A 24,230-nucleotide genomic window follows, 5' to 3' on the forward strand; every position below is an offset into this window, starting at 1 on the left:
GTATTTAAAGTACAAATGGACAAATAGGTGTCCTTTTTTGTTAATAAGTGATGTGATAAAAACAGTTCTTGCTAGTGGATGTTTGGACCCTAAAATATAAATCTGTATCTTTATATAGTATGTATGTTGTGCAATCTGTGTGGGGAGTCATGCTGTTGATGTTGGCTCCTTGAGGTAGGAGAGATTTTGGGTTGCTGCAATACCAGTGAATTACTGTGTGGTTAGTCATTCACATACCTCTCTTTCAGCTCTATAAGCTGCTATAACCCAGCCCTCAGTACATACTTTCTGCGTCCATAACAACTACATTACATAAGTGTGATACAGCATGTAACCTTGTCAGGAGGAAAAATAACACATATGCTCTGAAGTCCAGCAGGTTTTGTGCTTTACGGTTGCGTGATTTGCTGCTGGTTATTGGAAATTTCATATATGAACTGTCATATTTAAACCCACTGACACATTAAGTCACCTCTTATGTCACTTTATTGATCTGTTTTCCTCAAACAATTGATGTGTGTCTCAGGGCGTGAAACCAGACAGCTTCTACAAGGTGAAAGTGCCTGAGCTGAAAGAGATTATAGAAGGATGCATACGTATGAACAAAGATGAAAGGTAACTCACGTCTTTCTACCCTGCAATGGGTTTGAATTCTAGTTAAAAATAATTATCCATGAACTATTTTCTAGTGAATGATAATACTGTTTGCCTGATATCAATTGAGACATTTTTTTATTCAAGCTAATCACTAAGTAATAAGGTTATTTTAAAATATGGATTGCCATTGTACAATTTAATTAGCATGATTCATTTGCTTACACTCACTGCATCCAGCATTTCCCATTGAAGATAATAATCTTTGTGTCTAACAAAAGAACTTTAATTACATTTGTCATATAATTTTTCCACATGAATTAAAGCCTTGTTATTTTGCAGCATCTGTAGTGTTCAGGCTCCAAACAGCCTCTCCTTTGTGTAGAACAATAGCCTGCTTCAGACAAATAGCTTTCCAATGAAATTATTATTATTAATGTCTGTCAATTCCCATTCATCTCCATGGGCAGATACACCATTCAGGACCTGCTGGAGCACGTATTCTTCCAGGAGCACAATGGTGTGCGTGTGGAGCTGGCAGAAGAGGATGACATGGAGAAGTCCAGCCTGAAGCTCTGGCTGCGCATGGATGGCACCAAGAAGCTCCATGGAAAGTACAAGGACAACAATGCTATCGAGTTCCTGTTCGAGCTCTACAAGGACGTGCCTGAAGAGGTGGCACAGGAGATGGTGAGTGAATGCAAAATTCATAGATGAACATTAAGTTTAAATATGAGGAAATCATAGCAATGAAGTCAGGAAATGTATGTCTCTGGATTTGGCAACAGTGTGGCTAAAATAAAAACATAAAAAGAAGCAAACCAGGCCCGCTTAAAAAACTGTGGAAAACACTTTAGCAATTATGTGGCTGAATTCTGGCAAACGGCCAAAATAAGGCAAAAATAAAACTTGTAAATATTTTATTTAACCTTTGTATTCTTGCCTAAACTGTTTTCCTGAAAAGCTCATGTTGAGTAAGGTGCCACTTTAACAAACATAGTGATACAAACAGCGATGCCAACTTATTGACTTTGTTGCTAGATTTGGCAATTGAGACCATTTGGCAATTTAGACCCCTTTATTTCAAAAAAGAGAACAGTGACAAATGTACACTTACCTCACAGCTGCGTGAGTTGAGGGAGCAGGTGCGGTTGACTCACCACTGTCTGTATAGTCTGTAAAGCCTGATTGAGTTACACTTATGCAAGCCTATATTTCCCATGGCCAATCACTGATCAACATTATTTCTCAGCAAGCAATCACTAATCACCATTGTTTCCCAATAACTAATCACTGATCACCGTTGTTCCTAACAACCAATCACTGACCACTATTGTTCCTAACAACCAATCACTGATCACCGTTGTTCCCAAAGACCAGTCACTGATCACCATTTTTCCTAATGACGTATCACTGATCACTATTGTTAATAATGACCAATCACTGACCGCCATTGTTCACAACAAAAAATCACTGATCACCATTTTTCCCAACGACCAGTCACTGTTGGAAAAGTCATAGCTCAGTGATTAAGATGTCGGACACCTGCCCAGAAGGTTGTGAGTTCAAATCCCAGCACTGCCAAGCTGCCACTGCTGAGCCCTTGAGCAAGGCCCTTAACCCTCAACTGCTCAGTTGCATGAATGAGATACATGTACGTCTCTCTGGATAAGGGCTTCTGTCAAATGCTGTAAATGCATGGATCACCACTGTTCTCAATGACTGATCACCATTGTTTGACCCACCTGTACACTTCATTGTTCTTTGTTTTACACTCATTTCAAGCTGATATTAACAGGGAATAAAAGCAAATTATTCCGTCTGTAACCATTTCTTTCATGTCTGTTTCTCACTACTACTGCTTTGCTTTGTCAGCATTCTAGATAGAAATTTTCATATTTTACAGATGTGATTATACAGCCCCGTCTGAAAGTATTGGAACGGCAAGGCCAATTCTTTTGTTTTTGCTATACACTGAAGACATTTGGATTTGAGTTCAGAAGATGAATATGACATGATATATCAGAATTACAGCTTTCACTTCCTGATATTTACATCTAGATGTCTTAAACAACTTAAAACATGGCTCCTTTAGTTTGAACTCACACATTTTTCAAGTGATCAAAAATATTGGAACTTATGACTGACAAGTGTTTCTTGTTGCCCAGGTGTGACCTGTTAGATTGATTGTTTAAACAGTTAATAGCTCTGAATGTCTACTCTTGGTCTGAGCCCTGGGTTTTGCCTGTGAAGACTGTATTTGTTGTTAAAAAGGATAAACCAACATGAAGACCAGAGAGCTGTCTATGGAAGAAATGCAAGCCATTTTGAAGCTGAGAAAAGAAGGAAAACTCCATTAGAGCCATTGCACAAGCATTGGGTATAGCCAATACAACAATTTGGAATGTCTTGAAATAGAAAGAAACCACTGGTGTAATAACAAGCAGACATCAAACAGGTCATCCAAGGAAAACAAGAAAACCCCAAAAACAACAGTCAGTGACATCACCAACAACCTCCACAGGGCAGAGGTGAAAGTAGCACAATCCACCATTCAAAGAAGACTTTGAGAACAGAAATGTAGAGGCCATACCACAAGTGGCAAACCACTCAGAAGTAAGAATCAGAAAGCCAGGTTGGAATTTGCAACGGAATATAGAGACGAGCCACAAAGGTTCTGGAACCAAGATTAATCTCTACCAAAGTGATGGAAAGGCCAAAGTGTGGAGAAAGAAAAAATCTGCTTATGATCCAAAACATACAAGCTCATCTGTCAAGCACGGTGGAGGTAGTGTCATGGCTTGGGCTTGAATGGTTGCTTCTGAAACTGGCTCATTAATCTTTATTGATGATGTAACTCATGATGGTAGAAGCAGAATGAATTCAGAAGCCTACAGAACCATTCTGTCTGCCAATTTACAGAGAAATGCATCCAATGGGAAGAACTTCATCATGTATCAAGACAATGACCCAAAGCACACTGCCATCACAAAAACGGACTTCCATTACTTTTAGAGGGGACTGTAGCTGGCTTGACTTTTTTTTTTACACATAAATAATATATGGTGTCATGACCAAAAACTTCTCCCTTTTCCCCTTTTTTCTATTCTGTTCTATTCTATTCTAAGTGTCTTCAGAATATTTTCCTTCTTCACGTAACACGTTTTCGTATGCAAATGATCATGACAATTCAATGAATATGCAAATTGGTCTATGGCATCATCTGGTAACTTCTAGCAAATTTTTGAGCATGGATTAGCTACTTTCCCCTGAAAAGAGTTGGCAGGAGTGGGTAAAACAGTCAGTCTGCCTAAAAAATTATTAGCTAAGAGTGATTTCCTTACATAGTGAATGTCATACTTTGATAGCTATTTGGAGAGCGAGTCAGTCTGGCTGTGGAAGACAGCTTTGTTGTACTCATTTAATAATGGCTCATGGACTAGGATGCTTGATAAAAATATGCTCTGTTTTCACTGGTCTCTGGAATCTAATGTCAGTGTCAGTCTAATGTCAGGGTCTGTTAGTCTTCACTGAGGGCTGATTACCAAGCCTTCCTGTGTTAACAATGAAGAGGCATTTCTTGAACCCTTTAACCTTAAGGTCCAAAGTGCATATGTTAAGATTAATCTGTAAGATGTTCCCTCAGTAGGGTACTTCTTAAGATAATTACCATTTACAACTTTTGGAACAGAAGCACAAGGCCATTTTTAGCCGTGCAGTGTCCCTGGCTGCATAACAACATTCAAGGACACGGCTCGGCAACTTATTCATCGCTTCGGTAATATGAGATGCAGGACAGAGGCGGAAGAGGAGGTCACATGCTTCATGATAGAGTGACTTTAGAGGTGTGTTGCAAAACAAACCCCCTCAGCATTTCTCTTATGAAGAGGATTTAAGAGGACCGGACCTTCTGTTAATTAGGCCAGACTTCCACAATCCTTCCTTTCTCTCACCATGCACTTTTCATCAAGAACAAATTTACTGATAGGCTCTGGGTTATCATGTTAATCCGGCTGGTTGAAATGATGATAGACAGTCCAGAACATGTGATTTGGATTGTTTGGGAAGAAATGCAACCAGAGATTCTGCACTCCAAGTTGAACGCATAGATGATACAGGCTGATGAACTCAGTATGTACTTAGATAAACTCACTCAGTATATAAAGACTGTTACAGTAACTGAATGTGTAGCACTATGATTCCTATTCTCAGATGTACTCAGTTTACTGGTTCATCATTTCAGATAATTATGCAACTGACTTGTAAATGAAGGCTTATGTGCGTGCAGAGTTGCTGATATTGGGCCATATTCAGAGTCTGCAATATAAGTCTAAACGTTCCATCAATATTTACTTGGGGAATTTGCACATGTTCAAAGGCAGGTTACGCAGCTGCTTAGTTGAATTTCTGTGTGCACCATTTAGATTGTGGAAATCTGCATGCAGTTTATGCCCCTGTGGCCTTCAAGCCTTCATGATGGGGTTCTTCAATACTGTCTAGACCACCGCCTTTAAATGCAAGCACTAGCTCCTCACACAAACAGCATTTCACAAAGGAAGAAGGCACTTAAGTTCCTTTTGTTATTAAATCCTCACTGAGCATTGTGGCTTATTAAGCGTTTCGGCTTTAGGCAGAGGGACATGTATCTTATTTTGTATTTTATGTGTGTTCTCCAGTTAAATACACATGCAGAGCTTTCATTGTGTTTCTTCATTCTCAGGTGGTGCTGGGATTTGTATGCGAGGCTGACTACAAATTGGTCGCCAAGGCAATGCGGGACCGAGTGACAGCCATCAAACGCCAACGCGAGAGACAGCGTCGGATACGTGAGGAGGAGAAGAAGAAGCAGGAGGAGACCATTGAGGAGGAACCCGAGTCACCTTTGCCGAAGCCCACTGGCCAAGTGCTTGATAGCCCCGCCTCGTCCCCAGTGCAGATCCCACCCACTCTGCCTCTTCATGACCCTTCTGCTGTCTCTCCAGTTATCTCCCCAGATTGTGGGATCAATGAGGGCTTTTTACAAGAGCCAGAAGAACCAGAGGCTGACCAACACTTTCACATCCGCCACACCAGCTATTCTTCAATTACATGTGAGCATGCTGAGAGTGCATTTAGCCTCATGTTAACTCTACTTACCATTCACATCACTTAGAAATTAGCAGTCTTTTATGTAAGTCGGCCTGCATTCTGGAAAACAGACATAACTGAAGAAAAAAGTGTTTTTGCCAGTAATGTACTTTAACATCTCTACTTAACAAGGAAATGTTTTTATTTTGGCCACTTTCTAACCTTGCTTTGGCATCTCCCCACAAAGATCTTGTTGTGTAAGGAGCCAGTTTATCACATGCAGCAGTAAAAACAGTCAGTCTGCCTAAAGATATCTAAAACCTTACTAGCTAAGTGTGATTTCCTCACACATTGAATGTCATGCTACGATTAAGTTGTTGGATAGCTATGTACAGTAGAGAAACGGACATAGTTTCTGATCAGATACTGGCTGCCAAAATGTCTATGCTGCTCCTGCCCTGTCACATCATCAAAACAGAGAAGAGCATTTACACACTCTGTATAGACTACACTGGACAACATTTTAAAATGTTTGAATGACCTAATAAGAGACATTATTAACAAGAAATTTAGTCAATAGAACAAAACTGACTGAGTGAATCAATGATTATTTCCCTACCTTCAGTCAACTGAAGAGACGGCGATGTTTTAAATGCTGCAAATGACTTTAGCTAACAAGCTTCTAAAATAAATGTTTAAAATGATGTCATAGACATGCAACACCGCTCACTACATCACACTTCAGTAGCACAGTAAGTCTGCAAGTGTAAAATTTCTCAATGTGTCCTTCATGGAGTGCTAAGTCCAACAGCTTGAATACTGGGAAAGGTACGCCGTGGTCGACCGACCTCACCTCATAAACTAATTTTAATCATCAGCACGTCTGCACTGCTGGACAGGGCTTTGAGTTACTGGGTCACACAGAGTTGGCCAGGGGAGCAAAGGGAAACCTGAACAGGGAGATTAGCTCAATTATTCACTCCCACATGGCCTTGCGTCATGTGCTTCACCGTGTTGATTGTGTGTGCATGTGTTGTGTGCATGTCTTCTCAAATTGGTTAAAGGTAAGACAGCTTTGTGCGAATGAGCACATAATCACAATGAGTGGGCAGACCAAACCCAATATTGTTCAAACATTTCATTTAGTAAGCTTTATGAATAGTTGTTTTTTAGATTCTGACATCTCAAAGGTAACAGTAGTGTTTTGATCATTTGTATGGGTTAATTTATGATTATGATAAATTACACTCACAATTGTTACTGGTTCCACCACTTTGTATTTTTTGTGCTTTTTTTTCTACGACCGTTAAACATGACATTTAGTTGCTGTGGTGTTGCTTTAGCTTTAGTCCGATGCCAAGATTTTAGCAGTGGGGTTGGGTAATATTGACCTAGTGTATCTTTTCCTTATATAGTCTTTTAATAAAGTTGAGTGTAAATATTGGCCAAACCAGAAAAAAAATGTTTACACTGATTTTCTTCATACTCATGTGCGTATGTTGATAAAGGACAATCAGCTGTAAATTAAAGGGTGCATTCATGGCACAGCTGATTTACATTTACTAACCCCCACAAACCTTCATAAGCTGAAACATGAAAATGACAAAATGGTGAAAAAACGCCTCGTAAAGACAGATTGCTCTAACTCTTCCAGTAAAACAGCTCAGCCATTGCAGCATGTCGGCTACCATACACACGCTAACTCTTTCTCCTTTTTATAGAGCACCATTACTTTTGTCCTAATTAAATGGACATTATTTATCTTTGTTTATGGGTTTGTTTTGGTTTTTCGTTAATAACAAAATATTCTGTACATAAAATTGCAGCAACTTAGGCCAATTTAAGGTTTGAAGCAGATCAGTCTTCTGATATGTAAATTTACTCAAGAAATCTTATTTTATTACACAAAATCGAATATTTTTCTGAACTAACTGGATTTTCATGATTACCAAATTTCTGTGAGTGATTTGTGAATAAATTAGTTTGTATCCAAATTGAGAAATGAAGCAGAGTAGCTATTTCAGTAAGTAATTTTTGTTTAAGCAGTGTTTTTCCTTAGTAATGTAATGTATCTTTTCTTTTTTGTGTTCTTCTGACCAGCTGATTGTGAGACAGACGGGTATCTCAGTCCCTCTGGCTTTCAAGATGGGCTTGATGCTGCTATAGGAAATATTTGCAGCCCTTCTACTCCACCCTCTAATTTGGCCACACCCCCCATCACACCCACCTCAACTCCACCAATGCCGCTTCTCCGCTTTCCCTCAGTGAGTATTTATGAGAAAACTGCAGAGATTTAGCTTCAAATTGCTTCAATTTATCTCAAATGTGCTGTCACAAGTACAGTATATACATGGGAATACAGCCCACGATTGCAATGGGTGAAAGGTGTTAATGTCTAAAATCCTTTTCTAATCCTCTCTTGCCAGAGCATTGCTGTATGTAATAATATCGACAAAAAAGTATCAGGGCCTCCCAGTCCTTTCTCCTCGTCTGTGGACAGGTAAAAATCTGCTGTGTGTCTCCTTCTGTGCACACACACTCACATCTGGGACAATTCAACCACACATATCAAAATTTCTGTTTATACTCATACAATGCAGATTTGAGGTTTGTGTTTAGACGTACTGAGAGCATGCTTGCTCCTTGCAGAGTTTTGGAAAATAACAGTCTTGCTATCCATAGGGGGTGCATGATTTGTGTGCATGCATTCAAAAGCGTTTGTGTGTGTGTGTGTGTATGTGTGTGTGTGTATGCTTGTTTGAGTCAGTGGGCTTGGCAAGAACTCACATTGTCCTCTGGGCTTCATCGTCTCCTCTCATCTTTCAAAACAGAGCACATTCCACTCATGTGCTGCTTGCTGCTGGTTAAATACCGTAAATACTGTCTTCCAGAAAGACGTACCTCAGCCCTCCCAGCTATGTACCTTAGTGGGCTGAGATTTTCGAAGCACTGAGTTTGCCAAGCAGTAGGCCTCTTGTAAATGTTTCTAAGCATGGTAGGAGGGCGAGGACTTGGCAGTGTCCAGTGTGCCAAAAGACGTATGAGACACAATTAACTTTCTGAACTGCTTTCAAAACAAACTTTGTATACTCCCAATCCTGCAGGGCTAAAAACTGGGGGTTTTTTGGGCTCAAGGAAATAGATCATATCAATTCAAACACCTTTCTTCCATGTTTGAACAATTATACAACAATCAGCATCATATATTACCAGTGGTAGGAATATTTTTGCTGTGAAAAATAATCACAAACTAAACAAATTAAACTTTATGGGTAAATGGAGACAGTTAGCTTCCTTAAACGTGATAAAACTTTATTGCTTCTTGAACTCCTAATATTACCCAAGTGAGCCTGTAAAGAATAGTGGGACCTCTTGAATGTTTGCAGATTTTTCAGATTTAGTTATAGCTTATTCCCAGTGTAGTAGACCTCATGGCTATAGTGTGGGAGAAGGACCAATGAGGGAAGTCTAAAGCCTTACACACCTCCTCCAGCATGAAAACCTCCATTCAGTACATACAGGGTCATTTTTTTGCTCACTTCTGTCCCTATGGGGTAAATTCCTCCAATAGTTTTGCAAATTCCAACACTGCTTTTGAACAATAATCACTCAAACTATTTGTTTTGCATATGCCATAGAGCTATATATCATCAAAACATGCTGTTTTAGTTGTGTTGACTGATAGTTTAAATCTTTACAGCTATGCCTCGGATGTGACCTCAGGTTTGAGTGACGGCTACGAGGGCCAATCAGAGAGGTGCAGTAAGTCAGCTGGCCGACGGACAGCAGGGAGACTATTCAAGAGAAGGGCCCGGTCCCGTCTGCGCATTACAGGGGTACCATTCTTCTGTCCATTTGTCAGTTTATTATTGGTAGTGCAACATGCATTCAACAGGAAGTCCAGTACCAAGACCTGTTTTGATTTTTTAACAACTATTTGAGTAGATCATGAAGAAATCTAGCAGTTAAAAGTCTGTGTGTCATCCATGTATTTGTATTTAAATGACGTGTTGTGTTACAACAGCCTTTTTAATAATGTCTTGGCAGTACCAGAAGGTAATCCCTAACATGATCCAATTTTTCATGTTAGAAAGGCTCATCAGCTAAGGCATAGAAGAGTTTCATTCAACTAAATGAGTTTCATTCAACTAAAATATTAGTAGGATCAGCTAAGTTATAGCCTGAGCCAAGACGTGTATGTAAGTTGTAGAAACAACTTAAATATTTAAAATACAGTTAAATACCTATAATTGCACATCTGGGATTAAATAGGAAGACCAGTTTTCACTCTATGGGCTGCCAAAATATTTTATAAGAGGTTTCACACCATGTTTTAAAGACCTCAGTTAAAATTCTCCAAAATAGGAAGAATACATTTAAAGTAAGAAATGCAAGATATTAAGCATATTTAAGTAATGCCTTATATTTTCGGTACAGGAGGTAATGGTGTCAAACAGAAAATTGAAGCATGGTAGTTTGGACAGGAGTAGTTTTACATGGGGAGGTGAGGTATCTCTGGGATTTTAGTCCCATCTGAATCTGCCATGTCAGCACTTTTACTGACATTATAAAAGGACTTGTAGAAGTAAGCACAGATTAAATATTTCCCAGTGTAATCTGACATGTTGGTACAGATTCAGTTATATCCTCTGGGAAAACTGGTTTCATGCTTTTTCTTCAGTATAAAAAAACACTCCAGGAAAAACTCCTGTGTTATAAAGACACTCCAGGAAATGCAGAACAATAAAATATAGACAACATTTAAAAGGATGTGCCAGGCAAGTTACTGAGTTCCTAGCAAAGATATAACTTATGTACATGTCTGACCTACTAATGTTCAAGCTCAGCAAGTGGTTATGTTTGTCTTAATAGCGTTGTGAGGACCTTCAGTTGACATAATTACTACTTCAGCTAATTAAGACTATGCTACACTCAGTACTTCATTTGTGCTGGATCATGCTGGAACAGGATCTGACACCTCTCAGTCTACGTTCTGGAACCTCATTTATATGGATCAGGCACCTTTGCAGCTTTTTAAAAAAAAATTAAATAAAGTAATATTTTTTTTAAAAATCGGCTCATTTTCCATGATGACCACTTAGATAGCCAATTAACTAGTGCATTGTGGAGTAATTTGGATAATTAGGCTAAGAAAGTAATTTTTCTTCTAATCCTAACCTTAACGTCAGACAGGAAACCTTTTAGCTCTTTTAGGTTTTTTTATTAAATAAATAATTTTATTAAAGCTTTTTTTTTTTAAAGCCAAATGTCCCCACATGGTCAAAACTGTCGGATATTCCTATCCTTGTGGGGACAGACACACATAGGACAACATGGGCTATCATTTCATGAGGTGCTATCAGCCTGGGTAACTACTGACACAGTCCTCACTCATGCAGTGCCTTGCCCAGAGGCATGTTAGTAAAATGATCTCTGAGTTTATTTCAGTTTTAGTACATTTAGCTGCACAGCCACTCTTGCTCAAGTGTTGCTTGAGGCAACTGCCTGTTTGCCTGTATGTATATAGCAGGCCGTTTTGAATCATTTTAACTCTCAGTGGTCTAAAACTTTGTAATAGTTTTTAATTTCTGGCAAAATAAAAACAGTTCTTGGTGTTGCACTCTGTTTTATCATGATGTATTGATCTCATGTTAATGTTGGTCCTTAATCCTGCATTGCTTTTCTTCCACATAGAACATTAGAACCTTCTTGCTCACTTATTCTTAGTGGATTCAAAACACAAACAAAGAATATGGACTCAGAGCACAAACTTAGAGAGCTGCATGTACATGCATTGGCACCCAGATACAAATGTATCAGTCCACCAGATACTCATAATAAACACTAGATAAGCGTGTACACACGCACACACACACACACACACACACACACACACACACTCACACACACTTTAACTGTGTTAGACATGAGTAATAAAGTGTGCGTTTCTTCTTCAGCTATCTGATAAAGTGGACCGGGTGGTGGAGTGTCAGCTTCAGACACACAATGATAAAATGGTCACCTTCAAATTTGACCTCGATGGTGACAACCCTGAAGACATCGCTGCTGTTATGGTAGGCCATTTAGTCTTATCTAAGTATCTTGCACACACACACACACACGCATGCATACATATCTAGGCACATCACACGAATGCACACAGTTTAGTACTTATACAATGTGCCTAAAGATTCCACATGTTGACTGCAAGTCACAGAACGTTTTGTACAGCTAGTTTTAAAACAACACCTGATACTATTCATGAAAAACGTGTCACAACTTTACTCTTATCACCTCCACCCGAACAACACATTCGTTCTATCTCTCAGTGACACTGAGATACACTACTGCTGCCACTGTCTCCAAACTGAAGACCTGCACATCACTGTAGATAATGTCGATATTTTTGAGTAAGTATATGTAAACATATAATATGACAGTGTGTGTCAGTCTTCAGTAAAGAGCATATATAAGGCATAGCAAAGGATTTAGATATATATTTCAACATAGCAATGCATACATGAGAAATGAAGCATGCAGTTTAACCTGAAAGAAGGGTGTGTGAAGGTTAATGTGGAAGAACTCGAGTGGCCTGCACAGAGCCCTGACCTCAACCCCACTGAACACCTTTGGGATGAACTGGAACTCTGACTGCAGCCCAGGCCTTCTCAGTGCCTCACCTCAATGCTGTTGTGGCTAAATGAGCAGAAATCCCCATAGCCATGCTCCAAAGTCTAGTGGAAAACCTTCCCAGAACATTGGAGGCTGTTTTAACAGCAAACGGGGGACCAACTCCATCTTAATGCCCATGGTTTTTGAATAGGCACATATGGGTGTGATGGTCAGGTGTCCACATACTTTTGGCCATATAGTATACAACTGATACATGATTCAACTGAGCAGTTAAGAGTTAAGGGTCTTGCTCCTGGTTGCAACAGTGGTAGCTTTGTTGTGCCAGGATTTGAGCACCTGATCTGTAGTCCAAAGCCTTACCCACTGAGCCATCACTTTCCAAAGTACTTGGTTGGTATGTAATAGAAATTAACTTACGTGTTGTATGACGTCAACTGAGTACACAACTGGGTACACAAGAATGCAAGAACAAAAAAATGTATATTGAAAAACACCTCAACACCTCAACACCCAAACATTTGATTGATATTTAACTAGCTCACTGGGAATTTGTAACAGTCATCTAGCCAAACAGAAACCTATAAGCTCATGTGCAGAATCACCAGTCAGTATAGTCCTGAAGGCAAAGGCAGAACATAACTGATTGGCAACCCTTGGGTGGAACTTTTCAAAAACTGCCTCAGCATACCGTTTCACTAGGTTATAGCTAACACACTTGTGCCTTCACTTTAATCCAACGAAATATTTAGATTTCCAGCTAGTTATCCAAATAAATGTTAGATAACCTTAACTAGCCAGCTAGCTACCTAAATAGATCACAAGTTAATTCAAATATAATATATAATTAATTAATATATATATATATAGTTATTAGACACAGGTACAAGAGCAATGTCACTGATAAGACACTACATTACACCATTAACTTAGACAATAGATATAATTTTCATTAGTGGGGTAAAGTATTTCATTACATCTGCAGACTCAATTTGGGGGTTTGGGGGTTCAAATTCAAATCCAAAGACATTGTAGGCTGAATTGCATTTCCAAATTGCGCGATTGTGCCCTGTGATGAGCTGGTACCCTGTCCAGATTGTCCCCTGGGATAGGCTCCAGGCAGCCCCGTGACCCTCTGGATGGATGTTCTCTGATAGTTCCCATATCTGTGGTTGTATGTGAGATGTGCTTATAGTAGCATCTAATCATCTAACTCCACTAACAGTTGTTTTTATTTAGTCAAATATGAAAAACATTTTTGTCAAATTATATTTCAGAAAAAAGAAATTCAATAATGGGACAATAATAATGCTTAAAAGAGTGTATTAGTTGAGGCAATATGTTGTATGTTTAATTTATATGTCAGGATTTCACAAAGATATTTATTTCATTCCATTTTAAAAATGTATTCAAAAATTGTATCTGTGAACTGAGTGAACTTTTGGATTAATATTTAATTAATCATAGAATACAATTCCTGGTAGTGGACTCAGACTTTTAGACCATAATCTATATAGGAGTGTGTGGGTGTGTGGGCAAGTGCACATGTGTATTATAGCCATGTGTGTTCAGTAGGGAGTTTGCTCCTGCTCTCTCAGATATACAGAAGCTCTTTGTTCAGTGTGAGAGCCTTGGCAGTATGGAGTCCCTCCTGGAGTGTTATTGGTTGCGCCGTGTACACCCACAGCTATTAGTGGGTTACAGGAGCACAAAGTGGGAATGAACTGAATTAATAACTGTCCTGCTATTAAAAGTGTGTACAAGTTTGAACAAGTTCACACACAAACCGCACTCTTATTTGGGATGTCTAGGAATATATAGTGGAGATTTAGAACATTCTGGATTGCACCACCTCAAACCATATCATTACTACTCCAGAAGTGCACTATCAACACTTGCCTTCTGTTCATAAAAGTTCTATTTATATTCATTTCATGAATACATTCTCTAAAATTGGCCTAAAATAAAAATTTAGCTGTTTCAAAACCCTTAGTGTTTACTGTTTACTGTTGTCATCTACATATGTGTATTTTATGCCATGAACTTTATGCCATTATAATGCATGTGAACAAGGGACAAGGGTTTTATTTTAAAGTAGAGGTCTGGGACCCTGCCGGATCTTGTAGGCAGAAGTAGGCAGTCAGATGTAAAGATTTTAGGACAAAGGAAGGCCACATTCATTAACATGAGAACACATATGGTGCTTCTGTGGCACTGCATGACACATTTACTGTTTTCATTCATTCATCATCAGTAACTGCTTTATCCTGTTCAGGGTCACAGTGGTTTAAATGACTAATTTGTTTATATTTTCAGAAGTAGAAAAACCTACGTTTGTCAGAAACTATTGCAGGCAGGTTTAAACAGTTATAAATTCAGCGATTGAATTTATGGTCAGACTTTGTGCAAGAGCAGACAGGCTTGGTCAGGAGTGTACGCAAGAGTGGGTGGGATCGGTCAAGTTTGTGTGCAGGAGTGGGTGGGAATGAATTCCTTCGAGAATAGGTAAGAATGGGATTAGAAAACAGTCCCGTGCATATCTTTGTCTTAAAGCAGAATGCTATTAGACCTCTGATATTTGGCAAACCTTGAGACCAGAAGCTTGTGGAGAGTGTCTCAGTTACTATAAGGATGTAGGTATCAGTTTATCTGATACACAGAGCTCTGATCTCAGTATCATATAAAAATAGAAAGAATAGAAACAACAGGAATAGGATCTTCTCAGACCCTGTTTACAGTGAATAAATAAACCTTTTAATTTATGCAAATATAATCTGACAAAATGTTTATAACTATTATTTGTTTTGGACCAAACTGCTTATCTCTAGACATTCATTCCATAATATCGTTTTTCCTTCATGCTGTCCAATGACCTCTGTCACTCTCTCTCTCTCTCTCTCCTTTTTTTCTTGTCTCCTTTTTTCAAGGTGCGTAACGAGTTCATCCTTCCCTCTGAGAGAGATGGCTTTATTCACCGAATACGTGACATCATCAAGAAGGCAGAGTCTCTAATGGGCAAAGATTTGGCTGGGCAGCAGGTCAAACAAGAAGGCATGCATTTCCCACAGCATACCCCTGCCAGCTCCATTTCCTCATCGCAGGTAAACTCTACATAAAGTGCAGAAAATGGAGGCTTTATTGCAGGTGCTGGTGTAGGAGAAAAGCTCACATAGCTGTAAAAGGGTTAAAAAAAAATGGGGATTGTTAAGCTGTCAAAATTTGTAAGAACATTTTTTGCAGCAGATTTTTTGTACAAATAGAATGAATCATCTTACAGATTTTATGCCCCATGCAGTATGCCCCCCTTTTTTTTTTCCGAAACAAGTGTTTTGGACCATTCGGTGCTTGCCATACTGTTCCCTGAGGCCTGGTTTGGTCTTTTCTCTTAGCCGTTTTTTTTTTTTTTAATTTATCACCTTTTGCTGGTCAGCTTCATGGTCTGTAGCGAGTGAATGCTGCTTTTTTATGGCCCCTGAAGTTTAGGGAGGTTTAGAAGGAGCCAGGCAGGGCACCATGTCTGGATGCTTGAGTAAGAATAAAATAATATATTTAATCAAACCGCCTTCATGGCATCATGTTCTTTTTTGTCCATGATAAAGCTTCACTGACTGTCCTCACCTGTGTGTGCAAGTATTTTAGTGAATTGATTTAATGAGAGAAAAAGATGCAGATACCAGTCTCTGCATCATACAGACTTTGCATTCATAGTATGTTCCCTGTGGACATTTTAGAAGAATTTTACATATTATAGTGGTTAGACTGATGTAAGATAGTCTGGTAGAAGTTGAGCAAGAAACAAGGCTAACTTGTTTAGATGTGATGTCGTCATTGGCTTGGGACTGTGATGACGCTGTATGGTGAAAGAGCAGGATTTGGACGTAATAGCCATTAAAGTGCAACACATCGTGTCCTTCACATCTGATCAATAAAAAAACTGTCTCCATTTCCTTCCCCATTAGCATGGTAGACTGGCATCAGAAACTCATTTTTGTTGTTCCAGGTAACGTCCTGTTCTAACACCACACACAGAACACTGCCTTCTCTCTTTGTAGTCCTTCAGTCAACTGTTCTCAAATATCCTTTAATGAGTAATGGAGAACAACAATGGCCTATTTCATGTGGAATATGAGATCTGTAACACAGTTTTACACATATACATACACACACACACACACACACACACACACACACAATCACACACGGCACCCAGGGGGCTGAATAATTATTATCAGGACGCTGAAGAGATCAACCCAGGGCCTGATTAGAACCAGACACTCTAAATTAGAACATGGCCGAAAGAGATCTATGAGGGCCAACCCCAGCCTTGTGGGGCTTATTTAAATGAACTAAGGGGTGTGTGTTTGGGTTTGCCTGCGCAAGCTGTCGCCCATCTGTCTGTTTGTGCACGCAGGAACTGACCAGTGTTTGTGTTCCTTCAGTAAAGCTCGTTTCGCTTCCCTGCCCAGGCTTAGAGACTTCTTTATAGTGTTGGCAGTGATGACCTAAGTAGTCTCAAACGCTTACAATGAGCAAATGCCTTCATCATACATTTGTGTGTATATGTGCTTTTGAGAGAGAGTGAGACATCAGCAGCCATCTTAATCAAACCTTAAGAGTCTGCCATTACTGGAAGTTACAGTAACCACTCAAATTTAGAATTTATCTTAATCTGTCAACCATTTAAGCTTTGATTTAAAAGAAAGCACTGCTACACTGCAGGCTATAAACTCTGTTATAATTCTTTGTTACAGTAAATGTGTAAAAAAAAAAAAGTATTTCATATTCACTGTTTTGAAAATTTATAGAAATTACCCCTTTTCCCTTTTGCAGCCAAACCTGCACAATCTTGCTCGGACACATTCCACCTCCTCTCTGCCAGGTAAGAATAAACCCAGCTCACATCAGTGCGATGAAGAAGTATTATAACAGTAGTGCTATATTAAACAATGCCTGACATTTTTTCTTCTTATATGCATGTCCTATCAGAGTCCCGTGGCTCAGTAGCAGGGCAGAACGGAGACATTACATCACCAGCACGTCCCCTCTTACGTTCACAGTCCTTCCATAACACACTGGGTGAGTGGCCCCACTTTCTCTCCTTAACCATCCCTCCCATCTCTGCATACATTCTATCATTTTTCCCATAGCCTTCCTCCATGCTCTACCTCCATGCTGTAGAAGCAACTGGCAGAAAATAAAACACACAAGCCACTGTATTTAGGGTTTAGCTGGCGCCTGCTCCCCAAACCGGGCTCAAAGCCTCACTGTGTATTTGTGTGTGTCGGCTCCAGTCCCAGAACCACCTGGGTAATTACCTCACCTGAATGCTGCTTGTTTGTGGCCTGTGATTGCCATTAGAGAAAGAGCTAGCAGGGGATGTGTTGACCAAGAACACGCCCCTTACGCTTTCCCTTCATTTCTCTTCGTGTTTCCAAGAATCCCTCTCCTCAACAATAGCGTGGGGTAAATCGATAAACCAAAATTCCCAAACCCGCTGAACTCTGAAAACCAGAACCCCCTCAGTGTGTTCTGGTTTCCTGTTGTTTCTATTGTCAGAGCTGCTCTTTTCCTTTTATAGAGCAATCTGTCCTGCTGCTTCCTGGCACTCCAAACCACTTTTATGGAGTGTTAGCTCACTGTTATATTTCCCCACTGTTTGCTTTTGCATGGTTTCAGCACAAGTTGCCATTTTTCCTTTATCCAGAGGCAGCCATCTGGCTTATGAGTTAAGACTCATTGTAAAACTTTCTCATACAATTAAAATATTTTAATTTAATTTAACTGCAATGTAGGCAAGTACTGCCTTATATATTTCAGTTAAATGAAAGGTTTGGAGTGGGAGTAGATAGCTGTTAATGTAAATAATTTTATTGTTCTGTGACTGTAACAGAGAATAAAGCCTCTGTCATTATAATGTAATTTATCATTAATAGCTTACAAAGCATTGAAAAACAAGATAATCCTAAAGAAGCATGTGAATGCATGAGTGATAGAACATTCAACTCAGTCAAGTTGTGACTTGGCCTTATTTTTGTTGATCAGGTATTGCTGATGGTGATGTTTATTTTCCTTCCAAAACCAAGGAATTTATTTTCATATGGTGGGGTGCACCAGAAAAGTGTTGACCCAATCATAGGGACATCACGAATTCAAATCCCAAAGATGCCATAGCCATCTGTGGTTCAAATTTAGCTGTGCTCTCTGGGTGGAAGGGATGAAATACGCTTTATCATGGACAAAGGGATGAAATCTCCTCTGTCAATCACAGCGACACTAGCCAGTCACTAGTGGTTTTGTGTGAGCTCATGTATGTAAAAGAGGGGAGTTAGCTTTCTTCTCAGTGTGTTCAGCTGCTCCTGTGATGCGTAATGAGCTGCCTTCACATGTCTCGAAGGAAGCACAGGAGGTTAGCCTTCCCCCTACCTGATTGGTAGTTGTCGTATTATAGGTGAGAGCTGGCTGGTGATTGGGAATTGGCAGATGACCAAACTGGGAAGAAAAATGCTAATCTAGCATTACAGTTTAGATATATAACTATTTTAAACAGGCTCAAAGAACAGGTATTTCTATTTTATCTGTTAAACAATCAGCAGATATTATTCTGTCTTCCAAAAAAGCTTGCTTTTCTTTGCTATTCTGTTGAAAGTCATGTGAGCTAGGATGTGTTGAACATTTGCATCAGTCTGACACCTTGATACCTTCATACAAAAACAATTTAATAACTGATTACACTTTAGTATTTAGTAATTTCATATTTTTTTTGCTTATTGTTTCCTCTTCCAGGAACTTCACGTCCATTCCATACCACGTACCCGTCCGATCCCACCATGTCCCTTTCAAATCTTGGCCACATCCCGCAGTTTCCAATGCCCATTATGACCACCTCTGCTCAACTTCCCTATTTGTACCCACCAAATCCTGGCTCCCCCAAGACTGCTCATCCCTCACGGTCACACTTCCCCAGTAACCCCTCCCACTTCATGTCTGCCTCTTCTGGCCCTCATGTCTCAGATTCCACCAGCCCTATTGCCGATGGCAATCCCATGACCTCACACATGCCCACCATATGGGCGCCGCAAACGCCTCCACTTTTCTCCTTGGCAAACATGCTGTCCATGGCCATGAGCATGGCTCAGTCCTTCATCCCTCCCCCTAACCTGCCAACCCCTATGGTGACACCCATGCCCTCTCTTCCTGGCTTTCCTCCACACTTCAGCCATGCTCTGCCACCCCAGGCTGGGTATCCCATGGCATATGCACCCCACTATACACTGCCTGTGCAAGCAGAGGGCATATACCCACCATGCAATACAGATGCCCAAAATCTGAATCGGGATGCTATGTACGGGTTTGCTCAAAGGACACATTCCACATTTACACATGCACCTGGGATGCCCACGCAAACAGATTCTCATGTGCAGCAAATATCCAGCAGTGTCTCACAGAAAGCGGTTCAGGGTAGTCTTCCTACACACATCCAACACCACCCTACGGACTACTCTCTGCCACATGTATATACTGAAGCTTTTCCCAGACCTTCACTGGACCAAACAAGCCTGTCCAGATCATCTTCCTCCGGACTGTCATCTTCCCCAAGACCCAGTCCAGAGAGCATGGTGAGTCATGCAGACTGTGAAAGTGCGGTTGGTGTGAAAATTACTGCTAGAATTATTGTGGCCCACTCATGCTTGCATGTTGCATTACTGCTGCAATTCTCTGTTAGGGAATAATCTCCCATGATTACTAATGCAAGACTAATGTTAATATTATTGCTTTTTTATAAGGTTTCTTCCTCCAGTCCAAGATCCCTTTCCCCATCGGCAGAACCAGACACTAGTACCAGTATGTGTGAGCTCAGAGAATCCCCTGTCAGCTCTGGTAAGATGGTCTAAAGATCATCACATGCACACAAACAGCAATAAAGGGACTTCTTCTATTTTGTAATAAAAAGCCTTTACTGCATACAGGTGTTAGGTAATTACATAACAAACAAGCTGATTCTCTTTCTGTCTTGAGTACTGCAAGTTAGTGTGCTTTTGTGTAGACTTGGCTTGCCTATATTGGTGTTGGAAGACATTACCGCCTATTAGCTATGGCTTTAGAGGTGTTGCATAACCATAACCAAAGTGTTGTAATGTTCCCTGGAGCACAGCCTGTAGGTGTGAGTGCTGCCCAAACCATACCAACACAGCCAACAATAAAGCTCTTGCTTTTTACAAAATGTCTTACCCATATTTCTTACGTATGTGTTTATGTCAAAGTCAGATCATAGAGCATCCAGTCCCAAATGATGTAACTGATATTAATGTGGTAGGTTACCACTGTTGTAACAAAATATCATGAGGTCTACTTGATCAAATGAGATCATACTGCATGTATGTACATTATATGTCTGTTTTTAATGCTTTGCTCTTTTTTGACTATTCATCATCCTATTTTGTATTCTCCTTTAGAGCCAAAACCAGTCGTTACAGTTGGGCGCTTCCAGGTTTCACCTACAAAGGAGATCCCACCTCTCTCTTCACTTGCTGACAAAAGCCCCAACACTACTCCTGACCTGACACCAGTTGTTTCACCAGACATGCCAACCAACATTTCCATTTGTTCCTCCCATGATAATCAAACTAAAGGGCAAACAGGGTTAGACAAAAATGAAGTCTCATCCCTAACCACCACCTTCTCTCAGCACCTCCACATAGATGTTCCTCAAGCTCAACACTTCTCCTTGAATGCTACTCATGACCAAAGTCAATCATTGGGCCTTGAGCAGAAGTTGTTGTCTGAGGTGCCTCATGATGCTTTCGGCCTCCATGAACAATCTCAACAAGATAGTAAAATGACCTGGACTGATGAGACCAAAGAAGAAGAGAAAGAAGAAGCACAGCAGAGTGGTGACGAGGAGCCAGACAAAGATGACAAGGTCCAGGAGGAGCAGGAGCAGAGGAAGAAGAAAACCCGAAGGCTTGGATCTGTACAGTCTCTGACTGGGACATCAGTGGACAGCGGGCTTTGCGTCATTGTGGATCCAGATGGGAGTCAGCGGGAAGGGATTATGGACAGTCCTCAATGTCTTGTCCCTCACCACAACATGTGGATGAACTACATACGCACCAATTCCTACATGAGCAGTGATGAATCTGAAAGTGAAGATGAGGAGATGTGGGATGAGCTGCAGGAGCTGAGAGAGAAGTGAGCATCTATTGGATAGCTGTTATAAGCATTCAACAATTCAACAAATTTATTTACTCATTAGTTGTTTTACAGTATCGCTAATGACTACCATTCTGTCTCTCAGGCATTTGTTTGAGGTGCAGACTCTGCAGGCGGTACAGAAGCGAGAAATAGAGGAGCTCTATGAGCGGATGGGGAAAATTCCTCCTCCATGCATCCTCTCACCAGCAACCATGTTGTCCAGTCGGCAACGTCGGCTGTCTAAGGGAGGAGGCTTTCCTTCATCTCGTCGCAACAGCCTTCAGAGACTGGATATTCTCCCTATAACAGGTAAAACATGGGTTAGAAGTAAATTAGCCCCACATTGAAATCTTGAACACAGACATTATGTATAATTAAAATAAGCACATGTCACATTAATAACAATAAGACCCATCTGGTATTTTGTGTTGTTATGCTTATTCATTCGTTTTTTTTTTAAGCCCACTCCTGCATGCTCCTGCAGACACTCTTGCAATCCTGCCTTCTACCATTTATTTTTGTTTGAACCAGCTTGTGATATTGTCTAATGAACTTGGTTATATTTCCCCAAAATAAAAGAAATAAGTAATTTAAACCACAGCAACCCTGACCAGGATAAAGCAGACACTGTAGATGAATGAACAAATGTGGTAAACGTTATGTGCAGAGCTACACAAGCACAGTGCCATGTCCAATATACTTTCCTGCTAATGAATGTGGCCTTTCCCTGTCCCATGAACCTCATCTCTGCCCGCTCACTCCTGTCCGCATTAGAGCAAAAATCCTCCCACTCTCACGACTTTCTCATCTTGTTTCGATTCCCGATGCACAACTCTATTACTGGCTGAAACACTATACACTTTAGTGAAGTGAATAAAAAAAGAGGCAAATGTTTTCTCTGATTACTTTACAGGGATAATAAGAAAGAATTCTGTAAGTGGCGGCAGCAGCAGCAGCAGCAGTTCACATGAACTACCTGCTAAAGGGGTGACCTTCACTTCTGACCTTACCAGAATGGTATGCTCCACCTAAATAATGCCTGTTGCATGCAAGGGTAACTTCAGCTCTTTTGCAGTAGTCCTAATAGATACTAGTATACTATATGAACATTTACAATACACTTGTGCCTTGTGTGTGAATAACCTTTCTTTTCCCCCTCTCTCTTTTCACAGTAAACATCCAGTTGGCAGAACTAGATTAGACTACCTCATCCAGCACATGCCTGCTGTTCTCTTACTCATCCTACTGAGGACGAGAGTGTGTCAGCAGCACTTCCTGTTCAGACAGTTATAGGGTCTCAGTCACTGTCCCAGATTATGCTAGCAGTGTCCCAACACTGTTAGTCTGCAACCCAAGGAAAACATATTCTTAACTCCAGAGCATAATACACACTGTGTCCTTGAATACTAAAATACGTGACCATGCATAAAGTTTTTGTTGTGTACAGTGCAGTGTACGTGCTACAAATCATGCTTTAATAAAGACTAAAATGAACTTCCACTACTGCCATGTAAAATCATGCTGCTGTGAGGATGCTGTTGTCGCTGCCGTTTCTGTGGTGAGCTCAGTGATGTGAGAGTAACATGAATATTTCTGATAGCTCACCAGTGGCTCATTAGTGACTCAGGCCTGGCCATGTCCTTTGCACTTTTCTAAAATAAACCGCCTGTAGATGCAGCTGTCAGACCTGCTGAACAGGCATGTGATTCCTCTGGCTGTGTGTGTGTGTGTGTGTGTGTGTGTGGGGGGGGGGAGAGACAGAGAATAACAGAAAGTCCACTGGACTGTGTATCTCTCCTGAATGTTTCCTGACTTTGTGCTGTAGTAAATGTGACATTACTCAATAGACCTGATCAAAGAAAACCAATTTAACATGACATAAACCTGCTGCCTGATATACTGTATACGTTATGTAAATGTGTATTTTAGTTTCTGGGGTACATTTTCTGCTATATGTATGTTTTTTACCTTTCACTTTTTATTACATTATTAATGTGAATCAAAACTGGAGGTAATTATCTGATTGTTGTACAGTTGAATTGTGAATTGTATACAAGCATTATAGTAGGTCATTACTTACGATATTTTGAGAGATTTTGAAGTAGTGCAGTTCTACTCTTTGCTTGTGTACATAGATGGAAATACCTTTCTGGACATACATTCCCTGATTATAGAGAGATATGGAGGCTAGTAATCGACCAAAATGCACACAGCACTTCATGCATAGCCTAGAGTAAATAGTTATTGTTATCTCTCCGATGATGTTTTAGCTCCTTTTGCTTTGATGCACTTTGGTTTGAAGACCTTTCTGTATTACTTGGGAAGTCAAAGCCAGATCTTACCTGGTTAACAAAAAAAATATTTTTTTTTTTTCATGGCTTTCATGAATAAATATTTTGTAATCTATGTCTTACCTAAAGGTATATGCTAACTTAAATGACTTTAAAGGGATAAAAAGCTTATGTGAGGTTGTTTAAATTTAATTGTTTACCTTACTATCCCTATATTAATAAGAATTATTAATAATAATTAATCACAAACTGTGAAATAACATTTTGCCTTTAAATAAGTAGTGAATTAAAAATATATGATAAAAATTTGTTTTACAGAATGTGATGTTTGCAAAGCTGCTATACTGCCATGCATTGTCTTTTCTTTTTCCTCTTTTTTATACCCAACATGAATTTGAATATACTTCCTGCTAAAAATGTATTTGTACAATAAAACATAAATAAAAAATATAAATG

The 24,230-nt window shown here is 39.9% G+C and overlaps 1 protein-coding gene across 2 annotated transcripts in view; it reads left to right on the top strand.

Moving 5' to 3' along the window:
* Positions 1–24,223, top strand: part of wnk4a (WNK lysine deficient protein kinase 4a) — a 48,662-nt gene extending 24,439 nt beyond the window's left edge. The window contains exons 6-21 of one of the 2 annotated variants that reach the window (XM_026915710.3): positions 527–615; positions 1,065–1,284; positions 5,315–5,684; positions 7,762–7,925; positions 8,088–8,161; positions 9,362–9,497; positions 11,619–11,735; positions 15,219–15,392; positions 17,122–17,170; positions 17,278–17,367; positions 19,075–19,907; positions 20,076–20,169; positions 20,745–21,480; positions 21,587–21,792; positions 22,397–22,537; positions 22,656–24,223. In XM_026915710.3, the coding sequence (XP_026771511.3) occupies positions 527–615; positions 1,065–1,284; positions 5,315–5,684; positions 7,762–7,925; positions 8,088–8,161; positions 9,362–9,497; positions 11,619–11,735; positions 15,219–15,392; positions 17,122–17,170; positions 17,278–17,367; positions 19,075–19,907; positions 20,076–20,169; positions 20,745–21,480; positions 21,587–21,792; positions 22,397–22,515 (3,471 nt within the window). In that variant the 3' untranslated portion in view covers positions 22,516–22,537; positions 22,656–24,223. The remainder of the gene's footprint in view (positions 1–526; positions 616–1,064; positions 1,285–5,314; positions 5,685–7,761; positions 7,926–8,087; positions 8,162–9,361; positions 9,498–11,618; positions 11,736–15,218; positions 15,393–17,121; positions 17,171–17,277; positions 17,368–19,074; positions 19,908–20,075; positions 20,170–20,744; positions 21,481–21,586; positions 21,793–22,396; positions 22,538–22,655) is intronic. The other variant, XM_026915711.3, reaches the window with a different exon arrangement.
* The last annotated feature ends 7 nt before the right edge of the window (positions 24,224–24,230 follow it).

This window comes from Pangasianodon hypophthalmus, chromosome 12, assembly GCF_027358585.1.
Source record: "Pangasianodon hypophthalmus isolate fPanHyp1 chromosome 12, fPanHyp1.pri, whole genome shotgun sequence".
Lineage (NCBI taxonomy): Eukaryota > Metazoa > Chordata > Actinopteri > Siluriformes > Pangasiidae > Pangasianodon > Pangasianodon hypophthalmus.